Source organism: Palaemon carinicauda, chromosome 10, assembly GCF_036898095.1.
Source record: "Palaemon carinicauda isolate YSFRI2023 chromosome 10, ASM3689809v2, whole genome shotgun sequence".
Classification (NCBI taxonomy): domain Eukaryota; kingdom Metazoa; phylum Arthropoda; class Malacostraca; order Decapoda; family Palaemonidae; genus Palaemon; species Palaemon carinicauda.
Window position 1 is genome coordinate 81236396 of NC_090734.1, and position 13356 is coordinate 81249751.

The 13356-nt window shown below is 44.9% G+C and overlaps 1 protein-coding gene across 1 annotated transcript in view; it reads right to left on the reverse strand.

Moving 5' to 3' along the window:
* The window catches only part of LOC137648657 (S-adenosylmethionine-dependent nucleotide dehydratase RSAD2-like), a 75808-nt gene that overhangs the window by 50900 nt on the left and 11552 nt on the right, over nt 1–13356 (reverse strand). The window contains exons 2-3 of the mRNA XM_068381661.1: nt 12163–12346; nt 11464–11567 (exon numbers count right to left, since the gene is read on the reverse strand). Of these exons, the coding sequence (XP_068237762.1) occupies nt 11464–11567; nt 12163–12346 (288 nt within the window). The remainder of the gene's footprint in view (nt 1–11463; nt 11568–12162; nt 12347–13356) is intronic.

Genomic DNA, 13356 nt, shown 5'->3' on the forward strand with positions numbered 1-13356 from the left:
TGATAAGGGACTCAAACCATGGCTGCTTACTGACAGACGCAGTGTCAGGGACTCCCTCTGGAGGGAAGGGAATCGGGCGATCCTTTGGAGTAGAGACTACAACATGACCTGCCTGGAGAGTAAGGGAAGAAGATGGGTGCCTGGACCTATCTGAAGATCTCCCCTCCTCCTGTGAGGGCGCTGGTTTGTGATTGCGGGGAGGGGGGGGAGCGTGAAGACGACCTAACTTCTCTCTTTCCTAACGACTCGTTCGGTAGCTCGCGTTAAACCCGGTGGGAATCGCGCTTGGGCTCACGCGAGGGAATAATCCCAGGTTCGCGCGCGGGCGCGTGGAGATGAAGGCGAGGGAGCGCGCGAGCGAGGGCGCACATGGGCGCCCGGGCGAGTGTTGGCGAGCAGGCGAGCGATGGAGGGCAGGCGAGCAATGGCGCGCAGGGAGTGCAGGTGTGCGAATGCGCACAGGTGACGGTGCGCGTGGGCGCGTAGGTGAGCTACGGCGAGCAGGCTCGTGGGCGCGATTGCGTGCTGGGGAGTGATGGGGCGCAGGAGATGGTGCGAGTGTACGCGCAGGAGATCGATGGCGCGCAGGGGTGCGGTCTGGCGAAGACAGAGGGCGCGCAGAAGGACCAGCAAGCATGGAAGCGCGAGGAGGAGACTGCTCGTGGGCGCGCAGTATCTCGGAAGCCTCTGGAAGGGCGCACGGTAGGAACTGAAACCTGTGCGCGCAAAGGTGACTGCGCGCGATGGTGCGCAGGCGAGGGCTGACGGGTGGGCGAGTTCCGAGGGCGCGCAGGAGATCGCTGGCGAGAAGGCGAGGGGCGAGTGTTCTTTCCTGTGCTCAGATCCGGAGATTGAGGGCGCGCAGACGAGCGATGGTGCGCGTTGGCGAGCAGGAGGGGAGCACTGGCGAGCTGGAGATTGTGAGCACGCAGGAGATCGTGGGCGCGCGTGGCACGTAACAGGATCAGGGCGTGCAGCTGTGCGCTGGCGAGTAGGAGATCGCTGGCGTACAGGAGATCGCTGGCATGCAGGAGAGTGCTGACGAGCAGGAGATCGGTGAGAGCACTGGCGCGTCGACTCTGCAGCAGGAGCTCGCTGGCGCGTTGTCCCTGGCATAAGATGTCTCTGGGTTGTTGTCTCAGGAACATCAGGAACAGGCGAGCGTTTGAGCGCAATTGCGCACGAGCGCGCAGGAGAGCGTGGGCGCACAGAGGATACCTGGTACTTAAGGGACTTGCCCACATTGTGAGCAAGCCCCTTTTGCCCCTAAGGAACCGGTGCCCGTTTGAAAACGGGGTGTGTGGGCGCCCACAGCGCGTCAGCTGCCAGGAACGGTGAAGGAAGGTCAGCAGGTCTGGCAGGCGGAGGAGATCGCGAACGATCTGCAAAGAGGTCCAGTGATGCGGCTGCAACGGTCGAAGCACGGTGAGGAGGATCCTCTGCGGGGGACTGCGAATGCGAGGAGTCGAAAAGGTGCCTCCTAACTCCCTTGTGGGGAGAAGGAAGGCCTCGACGGCGAAGAGGAAGACGAGCCTTGCGTCGGATACGTCCTCTGGGAGCATCAGGAACACCAGCGGCAGTCCTCCGAAGAGGAGTCTCTGTTAGTGAACTCCCCCGAGGGGGAGTAACACCTGCAGGAGAGACCGTTGGACTTGATCCCTCCCTCGAAGGATGTTCAGAGGGGGGAACCAAGCCTTCAGCAACATCAGTACCCAAGGCAGAGGTTTAACCCAACTCGCCTGAAGCCTCTGCCACAACAACGTCGACGATACACAGAGGGTCAAACTCCGCTATCACCGGCGACTGTTTGACAGCTGCTCCCAACTGGATAAGGTCAAACAGGGCTTCCCTGGAGGGCGAACCCTTAAACCCCAAGGAAGCCCAAAGCTGCAATAAATCATCATTAGCAACATTAGATAAATCCTCCCCCAGAGGAGGAGGAGCTGGCTCGCTATGGGAAGCAACTCCCTCTCCCGAACCCCGAGGTCGGTCAACACAATTACGGCCTACGCTACCACTCGATGGCCTCTCGGGAGAGACCGATCGAGTGGGAGCTTTGGAGGAGGTTCGGGCAACGAAAGAAGAGTCCTTGGAGATTTCCTTCTTCAGGGAGATCCTTGAAGGAGAAAGATCCCGCTTGGAATTCTTCTTTCGGCGCCGGGAAAACCTCTCCCACTGGGAGGTAGACCACTCCCTACACTCACAACAAACTTTATCTTTATCACACCGTTGGCCCCTGCAGAACGGACACAAGGTGTGAGGGTCCGTCTCGACTGCCAAACATATAAGTCACACAAGGGCGGTCTGGTAATCTGGGGCATTTCCGCATGATAAAGAGAGAGGCCAACTTCCAAACACACAACTGAAAGAAAAAGCAAAAAAGATTAAGGCTGTCAATACGCGAGGGTGAGAGCAGACACGTCTGTTCATCACCCGAGCCAGAAGCAAAGTGAACTAGTTCACCAGTGTGTGAGGGGGGAGGGGTAGCTAGCTACTCCTCCCCTACCCCCTCGCTAACTAGCAAGGGGGTAGTAAACCCTCATTAAAATTTAATGGCTCGTCACTTCAGCTACGCCGAAATTAATACTCTATTTAAATAGCGTGGTTTGTATTTCGGTTACGGAACAAATAGATTTTTCGCTTCGCTTCAAAATCCGTTTGTTAAAGACCCTAAAAATTACAATTTTCCAAATAATTTGTATTTTCCTAATACAAACCTGTAGCTATTCATTAGGGATTATCTTTCTGCAAAGCTGGAAGGTTAGCCATTTAGACTTTTAATGCAAGGTGGCAACCCTACTCGACCACTATAGTGGGGAGGGTAAGGGGTGGCTGGGGGGTACCCAGCCACCTATTTCAACTCGCACATAAGTGAACGATATCACTTTCTTTATTGCTGGCAGAACCTATCGGGGAACAGGTGAGGCGGGACAATTTGCATAAATAGCTACAGATTTGTATTAGGAAGAATACAGATTATTTCCAAATATGTCATTTGTTCCTTCACTAACAAACCTTACCCTATTTATTAAGAATGGCTCACACTTAGGTGGGTTGTGAGTCCAACCTCTGGCTTTGGTCATTAACTCAGGTTTTCTCTGTACAGTGTTAAACTGTAGCTAGAAGAAAACCTTGAAACCTTGCTAAAGTGATACATAATAGGAGTATTGATAGCGGCCTGAGAAACCTGTGTGGTCATGAGAGATAGTATACAAATATCTAGATAAGCATATTCAGAGTTTAAAAATAGGAATACTTAATTGTACCCATAGATGTTTCTCAATGCTTATCTCGCGGGAAGCATTGGGGATGTGTGCACAAGTATAAAATCTATACAAGGACACACAAGGGAAGTGATTCTTACCTGCAAATGGGTGAGGCCAGCTTGCAGAGGGACCAATGGCGCAGTTCCCCAAGAGAGTGAAGATGAAGAAAAGAAAACAGCCAGTCATTCTTATTCATTCATCCAAGACTTAACCTGGGTAACCAATGCCCCTCAACCATCTGCTACTTGTCAAACAAGGAGCCTGAGGTATTCTTAAACCATTTGTTGTGCAGCCACCAGAGGACGGATAAAAAACGTATCAAATCTTCTGTGGATCACGTCTCTCAGGTAGTGGGCAGTAAAGGTTGTCTGACGCTTCCTCACGCCCGCTTGCAATACTTGCATCACAGAAAAGTTGCGTTTGAAAGCCATTGTACCAATGCCCCTGACATCACGAGCTCTGGGTCGTCAAGCTGGAGGGTCAGGATTCAGTGCCAAGTCTATGACTTTACGAATCCAGGCAGAGATGGTATTTTTAGTGACCCTCATATTAATCCTACGTGAACTGACAAAGAGAGCTACCAGCCGAAGACAAGTTGCTTAAGTGCATTTAAGATAATGTCTCAAACTTCGCACTGGGCAGAGTAACAATTGATCCAGATCATTGGTTAAAGAACGGAGGCGCTTAATCTGAAAGTGCCCAAATCTAGGGTACATCACCCCCAGATTTTAAGTCTTAGCAATAACTCAAGAACAAAGCAGAGTGTCACTTCCCATCATCCCCTTGAAGGGCAGATATCATATGAAGTTATGGTCTGTTGCATGGAGTAATAGTTTGTAGGGTGGAACCTTTAAGGACCGCACTACGCAAACCACGGTCCAATGAGGAGGTCTTATCAACGACTGGAAGCAAGTGATCTCATAACTCTGTATGAGGAGAGAAAGCTCCAATGAAAAGGAAAGGTCTCATCCTTTCAGTCTAAAGGCGTATTGATGAGAGCCTTTCACCACCGAGACCAAGAGGAGTTTTTCCTACTGAAGGTATACAAGAATTTCTGCTATTGTTGCAATAGTGATATCAAGGGGAGAGACCCCTTTCCACGACACCAACCACAGAAGACAGTCCACTTTGCCTGGTAAACTGAGGCCAGAGATTTCTATAGGTATCCAGACACCCTTCTTGCAACTTGTTGCAAAAAAGCCTCTCTAAGAGAGGAAATACTGGATAGTCTCCAGGCGTGAAGCCGAAGAGGCGGAACAGCCTTGTGGAAGATGTTCTCATGTGGTTGTTTGAATAGATCTTGTCATGGAGGGAGTTCTATCGGAAGATCTACTAGGAGTTGCAGAAGGTCCGGGAACCATTCTGCATGGTGGCACAGAGGGGCTACGAGTCATCAATAGGTTGTTGCATACTCTGGTCTTGTACCTTTCTCATCAGACAAAACGGGGGAAAAGCAAAAAAAAATGCATCTTGCCATACAGCTTGAGGGTCAGGGACTGAAGAGCAGTATAACAGGAGCCTGAAATTCAGGAACGTTTCTAGCAGATCTAGTCAGGAAACCCTACAAAGTCAGGACTTTGTTGGCTATCAGAGGGTTCAAAGACCATTCGGAACCCACTATCTGATTTGTTCTTCTCCTCAGGTTGTCTGCAAGCACATTCCTTTTGCCTGGAATGAAGTGAGCTGATAGGTCGGGATTAAAGTCTTGCGTTCCCTGAAAGAAGCCCCTTATGAACCATTGAATCACCCGTCAGATTATAACTTGACCATTGAAATCTTTTTTCTCCTCGCCCCACTATCAGCTTCATCCCTGAATTTATCGCTAAAAAACCCAAAATCAGGCATTAGCAAAATACTTTCTTACCCCTTCCGGATTCAATCTTCGGGAGGTAAACGATGATAAAGGTCAATTGCTACTATGTCCTGTGGGGCACTAAGGCACTATCTTAAGCACACTTTACAGGCTTACCCATACAACAACTAAATGCTTGTCAGTAAGGACAGGATCAAAAGGAGGACTACCAAGAACACAGTTTCCTGCTGGATTAGGCAGGTCATTGACCCTGCCCTCAATCGTTGCTCTCATCAATACGCAAGGTGACCCAATGATCATGAAGTTAGGGGCATAGGCACATCCCTAGCATTCAGAAAGAATTTTTATATAGAACTTTTCTGTGGAGCAGGTGTTGCAAGCAAGCGTGTGGAAGCATTACATGACACCAATACCTGCAAGAACGCAACACAGGTCCAAGACACATTCTCTCTTGGGAATGTGGGGATGCTCAACAAGTTGCCTACAGGACAATTAGCTTGGTCGAGAGCAGAGGGTATGGTATTAGACGGGGTGAATGTACAGCATCCAAGGCACTGCTAACTGGCTCCCACCAACTGCAGGTAAGTGCCTTTTTCCAAGTTGCCTGAATATATATTTGTTCCTATTGAATATAATGCGTTGCTTCTCACATCTCCTGGTGAGGGTGGAGTTTCGTTGCCTAGTGTCAGTGTGCATAACAGACCCATGGTAAATACATAACCTAGATGTAGTCACAGAGGTGTTCATCACTCACTGACCAATACTGCTCAGGCTGTCACTTTCTTGTATTATCAAACCAGCAGGATCATATGGCTTCCTCAAGCTTGGATGTTGCAATACCTGGCCCAGGACAAAGTTTTCAGCCAGTCGAATGGACTTTCACCCACCTATAGGGGAGTTTCCTATGTAAATAACGAGGGTTTGTATTAATATCGTAACAAGTGTGTGGGTGGACCAGGCTTCCTACCACCGACCCAGTTACTGCCAGGAGGTTGTTGCAACCTTGCTGAAGTTTTAAATGGCAAGATCATCAGCTTACACGAATCTAACTCCTACGTAAATTACTTCAGGTTTGTTTACTGTAGTTAGGAAAAATACAAATTACTTCCAAATTTGTCAACTTAAAACATTATCGCAACTTGACTTTTTTACATTTTCAAAGTTAATTGTACTTACTAAACCACTGTTGTATTTCAATTTTCTGTTTCAGGTGCATTTCAACAATTACCGACTTTTTTTAAATTTTGACTGATCAGCCCATCCCAAGCTGCTGCTATCAAGAATACTGTATGCGCAAATATGAATAACAATATGAATAACAAAGAGTATCATTTATATGATATCTCAAGTTATTCAAAACATTTTCAAAATGGATATTACAACAGAACCAGTATTTTATAGCCTATAGTAGTTTTCATACAGCTTTACTATTGTACTATATACAACTGTAATGCAGTGATAGTACTGTATATATATTACAAAATTATACACTATAGTATCAACTAGTGTTGTAAGTGTACTTAAACATAGGGTGGAGTGGTGATGACTGATGATATGAGCCATCTTACCTTGGTACTGAAGCTGTGTTAATGATATACAATTACTTCTTTTAAGTACAGTATTGATATCACACGAAAAGAATGTAATACATGTAATACAATCAGTTACCTTGTGTTAGTCAATTGTGCATATGCAGTGGTCTGTATTGGGGGGGGAGGTTATGAGTTGACCCACCCTAGATTAGACTTACGCTCTTTGCAGGTGTCTCTATTACCTAACAACCAAACAAACCCCCTCAGAGGGCTGATTGTATTAAATTTTTCCTGCAATTTTTACCTAGCATTACCTTAAGGTTTTTCTATAACCAAAACTATATAGCATTTACTTTTATCTAAACATTATTTTACAAATATAAGTCATGTAAAGCCCCCTGTGGCCGCGGGGGCATAAAACAATTAGAATAGCGCCAACGTTATCCCTGCGTGTCGTAAGAGGCGACTAAAAGGGACGGGACGAGGGGGCTGGGAACCCCCTCTCCTGTATAAAAAAATCCTGTGAGACAGCAACAAAGAGATGGAGCTGGGGGGAGAGTGACTGCTCCCCGCACTCTAGTTTTGGGGTGTTTGAATGTGTGTGGATGTAGTACGATAGAGAGTAAAAGATGTGAGATTGGAAGTATGTTTAGAAGTAGAAGGATGGATGTATTGGCCTTGTGTGAGACAAAGATGAAAGGAAAGGGTGAAGTGATGTTTGGTAAAATGTCTGGTAGAGTGTCTGGGATTGAAAGGGGAAGAGCGAGAGAGGGTGTGGCTTTATTGCTGAGTGAATGGATGACAGGTAAAGTAGTGGAATGGAAAGAGATATCATCTAGGTTAATGTGGGTAAGGGTTAGGTTGGGTAGGGAATGTTGGGCGTTTGTCAGTGCGTATGGGCCAGGTAGTGAGAAAAGTGAAGAAGAGCGGAGTGAGTTCTGGAATGAATTAACTAGGTGTGTAGAAGGACTGGGTAGAAGGAATTATGTAGTTATCATGGGTGACTTAAATGCTAGAGTGGGCGCTGGAGAGGTAGAAGGTGTCATTGGGAAGTATGGCGTACCAGGTGAAAATGAGAGTGGTGAGAGACTGGTAGATATGTGTGTTGAACAAGAGATGGTAATAAGTGCTAGCTTTTTTAAAAAGAAAGATAAAAATAAGTATACATGGGTAAGAGTGGCAAATGGAAGAGTAGTAGAAAGGGCATTAATGGATTATGTGTTGATAACTAAAAGAATGTTTGGAAGATTGAAAGACATGCATGTGTGTAGGGGTATGGCTAACGGTATGTCTGATCATTTTTTGGTGGAAGGAAAATTAGTTGTAGCAAAAGAGTGGGGGAATAGAGTAGGTGGATGTAAAAGGGAGCTAGTGAGGGTTGAAGAGCTAATAAAACCGGGGGTAAAAAGTAAATATCAGGAAAGGTTGAAAATGGCATATGACGAGGTGAGAGTAAGAGAAACTGGTAATTTAGAGGAGGAGTGGAAGTTAGCAAAAGAAAATTTTGTTGGGATTGCAAGTGATGTATGTGGCAAGAAGGTTGTTGGAGGCAGCATGAGGAAGGGCAGTGAATGGTGGAATGAAGGAGTGAAGGTAAAAGTGGAAGAGAAAAAGAGGGCTTTTGAAGAATGGCTGCAGAGTAATAGTATAGAGAAGTATGAAAAATATAGAGAGAAAAAGGTGCAAGTAAAGCGCAAGGTACGTGAGGCAAAGAGGGCAGCTGACCTGAGGTGGGGTCAGGGACTGGGTCAGTCATATGAAGAGAATAAGAAGAAGTTTTGGAAAGAAGTGAAGAGAGTAAGGAAGGCCGGCGCAAGAATTGAAGAGACAGTGAAAGATGGAAATGGAAGGTTGTTAAAAGGAGAGGAGGCAAGGAAAAGGTGGGCGGAATATTTTGAAAGTTTGCTGAATGTTGAGGATAATAGGGAGGCAGATATAATTGCTGTTCCAGGTGTTGAGGTGCCAGTGATGGGAGATGAGAATGAGAGAGAGATTACAATAGAGGAAGTGAGGAGAGCACTAGATGAAACGAGAGTAGGAAAAGCATCTGGTATGGATGGTGTGAAAGCTGAGATGTTGAAGGAAGGGGGTGTGACTCTACTTGAATGGTTGGTGAGATTGTTTAATGTGTGTTTTGTGTTGTCAATGGTACCAGTAGATTGGGTCTGTGCATGTATTGTACCACTATATAAGGGTAAGGGAGATGTGCATGAGTGTGGTAATTCAAGAGGTATTAGTTTGTTGAGTGTAGTTGGAAAAGTGTATGGTAGAGTACTGATTAATAGGATTAAGGATAAAACAGAGAATGCAATCTTGGAAGTACAGGGTGGTTTTAGAAGAGGTAGGGGTTGTATGAATCAGATTTTTACAGTTAGGCAGATATGCGAGAAATATTTAGCAAAAGGTAAGGAGGTGTATGTTGCGTTTATGGATCTGGAGAAAGCATATGATAGAGTTGATAGGGAAGCAATGTGGAATGTGATGAGGTTATATGGAGTTGGTGGAAGGTTGTTGCAAGCAGTGAAAAGTTTCTACAAAGGTAGTAAAGCATGTGTTAGAATAGGAAATGAAGTGAGCGATTGGTTTCCGGTGAGAGTGGGGCTGAGACAGGGATGTGTGATGTCGCCGTGGTTGCTTAACTTGTATGTTGATGGAGTGGTGAGAGAGGTGAATGCTCGAGTGCTTGGACGAGGATTAAAACTGGTAGGCGAGAATGATCATGAATGGGAGGTAAATCAGTTGTTGTTTGCGAATGATACTGTACTGGTAGCAGACACAGAAGAGAAGCTTGACCGACTAGTGACAGAATTTGGAAGGGTGTGTGAGAGAAGGAAGTTGAGAGTTAATGTGGGTAAGAGTAAGGTTATGAGATATACGAGAAGGGAAGGTGGTGCAAGGTTAAATGTCATGTTGAATGGAGAGTTACTTGAGGAGGTGGATTAGTTTAAGTACTTGGGGTCTGTTGTTGCAGCAAATGGTGGAGTGGAAGCAGATGTACGTCAGAGAGTCAATGAAGGTTGCAAAGTGTTGGGGGCAGTTAAGGGAGTAGTAAAAAATAGAGGGTTGGGCATGAATGTAAAGAGAGTTCTATATGAGAAAGTGATTGTACCAACTGTGATGTATGGATCGGAGTTGTGGGGAATGTAAGTGATGGAGAGACAGAAATTGAATGTGTTTGAGATGAAGTGTCTGAGGAGTATGGCTGGTGTATCTCGAGTAGATAGGGTTAGGAACGAAGTGGTGAGGGTGAAAACGGGTGTAAGAAATGAGTTAGCGGCTAGAGTGGATATGAATGTGTTGAGGTGGTTTGGCCATGTTGAGAGAATGGAAAATGGCTGTCTGCTAAAGAAGGTGATGAATGCAAGAGTTGATGGGAGAAGTACAAGAGGAAGGCCAAGGTTTGGGTGGATGGATGGTGTGAAGAAAGCTCTGGGTGATAGGAGGATAGAAGTGAGAGAGGCAAGAGAGCGTGCTAGAAATAGGAATGAATGGCGAGCGATTGTGACGCAGTTCCGGTAGGCCCTGCTGCTTCCTCCGGTGCCTTAGATGACTGCGGAGGTAGCAGCAGTAGGGGACTCAGCAGTATGAAGCTTCATCTGTGGTGGAAATGTGGGAGGTTGGGCTGTGGCATGCTAGCAGTACCAGCTGAACTCGGCTGAGTCCCTGGTTAGGCTGGAGGAACGTAGAGAGTAGAGGTCCCCTTTTTTGTTCTGTTTCTTGTTGATGTTGGCTACCCCCCAAAATTGGGGGAAGTGCCTTTGGTATATGGATATGGAAGTCATGTAAACTATGTTTTCCCATTTTGTTTCATTTTAATCATTGGGAAAGAAGCAGTAGCAGTTCTCATATTGCTTGCTAGTGTTTTCTAGCACTGTATTCAGGGTTTTAATTATGTAAACCAATCCTGAAAAACAAAAGCATGTTAATCTCAGCTACTCGTTTTGACATATACCACCCTTTTTGGGCATACTAAAGTAATTTTGTATACAAATTGGTATGACTTTGCCTAATTTTATGCTTTGGGAAACATATTCACGCTACAGTATATTGTACGATCACCTATAACAGACCCTTTCCCCACTATTAGTCCAATTTTGAGATGATACTCCTGTGGCTACTATAGTACTGTAATCTTACAGGGAAAGGTGGGGTCTCCCTTACCCTTAAAAATTCCTCAGTTGGGCAGAGACCCAGAGGACCATGAAGAGATAGAGATGGCTTCAAACTCCAAGATGAAAAGGAGAGCTTCTTTGGCATCAGTTTGGATATTGCCAACTCAGATGACGATGAATCACTCTCAGACTTCTTCCTACACTTCGAGAACTCCGCCAACTGAAGAGGAAGCCACTCCATACCCTCATCATAGGGGAAAACCTGCAAGCAGTCATGTCAGTACAGCATTGCTGCTGAAGTCAAGAGGACCAACCCTTCCTTGCCAGCAATTATGCTTGCCTTCTTTAAAAGCTCAACAATAGTTCGAGCTTTACCGATTTTATTCTGTACAGGTACTCCTATAGATAGACAATGATTTGTATTTCATGTAGGAACAAATGAACATCAGCGGAGTATAAAAATAATATATTTTATCAAAAGAGACTTTAGTTTTGTGGGGAACTGACATTCAAGATTAGGTCATTGGTTTTACAAAATTCTTCAGACTAAATCCTGGTAAACTACTTATCTAATAACATACTGATATCAATAACCTGCTGAGCTATCGCAGTGAATGAAGAAAACAGTTTGCACTCTACAAAAATGGGATTATAACTGATAATTATAGGTACAAACAATTTGCCTTTCTACAGAAATGGGAGTGTAACTGATAATTATAGGAACAAATAATTTGACTTACCTGCATCTCTGAGCATTCTAAGACCCCTTTTGGCTTCTTCCAAAGGAAGGACAAAGGAGGTCTTGGCTGTGTGAAAGCAGAAGCCACATTTGTAATTGCATTGCCTGATTGAATAAAGAAAAATAATTTGGCTATAGAAATATTCAACATCAGGCATGTGGTGCACAACAACAGGATTAACATTTCTAGTAATATAAGCATCCAAATACATGTGGTAATAAAACTATTTTGCTTAAAGACCATTACTGAAGCACTTAAGTCATTTTGAACAATCCATAACAAAGATTTTATCATACAATATTTGATTTAATAAACCTTCATATATTTGATGGAAATTTTATAAAAAAGTTGTATGTTACCAATATATTACAATACAATGTTCACACTTACATTCCATACTCTAAATATAATATAAAGAGAGATTACTTGACATATCTACAACTTACCTTGACTGAAATTTATGGATTTGGGCTACATAGACAAGGCTGGGCAATGTGACATTAGTTAGCGGTCAAACACATTTTGGGTAAAATCATAAAGTCACACTATTGTACAAGATGAAAGTTATGACTCTGAACAAGATAGAAGAAAGGAAGCAAGTCCGAAGGTAAGGTAGAAGAATATAATGCATGTGCCACTTAGGGCAGAAGGAGAGCTGCAAAGACCATTACATAAAAAAAAAAAAAAAAAAAAACTAACCTTGTGAAATGATAGTTTACACTTGTGGGAACTGTTCTTTTAGAGCCATTGTGTTCTCTCTTATTCTTTTCATCTTTGCCACTCTTGATCTTTACTGCCAGGAGCCAATCTCCACATTTCTTGCCGATAATGCAGATTGATATCACCATGCATAACTTTAGAGTGAAGGGTAATATTTGGAACTCTGTAAGTGATTTGAAAAAAAATTAGTTAACTATCTCAAATGTATATTGTTACACTTACACTAAAATGACAAATTCGTAGATAATTTGTATTTTTCCTAACTATACAAACCTTAGCTATTTAAATAGGGTATTACTTTCGGCGTAGCTGAATGATGAGCCATTAGATTTTTAACGAGGGTTAACTAACCCCTCGCTAGTTAGCGGGGGTAAGGGAGGGGTAGCTAGCTACCCCTCCCCCCTCACACACCGGTGAACTGATTCACTTCGCTTAGAGGTAGGACTTCAAGGGAGACAAGGCTGGCGGGCAAGTATGATTAAATAGCTAAGGTTTGTATGGTTAGGAAAAATACAAATTATCTACGAATTTGACATTTGTTCCGTAACCGAAATACAAACCACGCTATTTAAATAGGGTGACTTAACCCTTAGGTACGTGGCTTTGGCTTTGCCCGGGGACTCAGAATCCGAGTGTGTAGCACTCGAGATAAGGAGTCCCTGCACCTCGCAAATCCCTTGCTCTGCAAGGAATGTGCGGCCTACGTAAGCTTGTGTGTGAAGGAATGAAGTGTGACTCGTCCTAGGAAGTTGACCTGGAATCCTTTAGATGGAATTCTAGGATAGGAAGTTCCTAATACCACCTCATCAGGGTATGGGGGATGCGACAGTATTATCTTAATACTAGGAACACAAGGAAGCATGGTTTACCTGCAGTGGTTTGAGGTCAGCTGTGCAGAGAACCCAGGATGCTGCTTTCCCCAAGAGAGGGGAGTATGAAGAAAAGAGTAAGGGCCAGGCATACTTTTTCATTCATGCAGACTAAAACCGGGTAACAATGCCCTCAACCTTCTGCTACTTGTCCATTAAGGAGCCTGAGGTTTAGACCAGCTGCTGTGTAGCCACCACAGGGCTGATAGAGAACGTATCGAGCCTCCTGTGGGTCACGTCCTGCAGGTAGTGGGCTGTGAAGGTCGTTTGACGCTTCCAGAACCCAGCTTGTAGAACCTGCGTC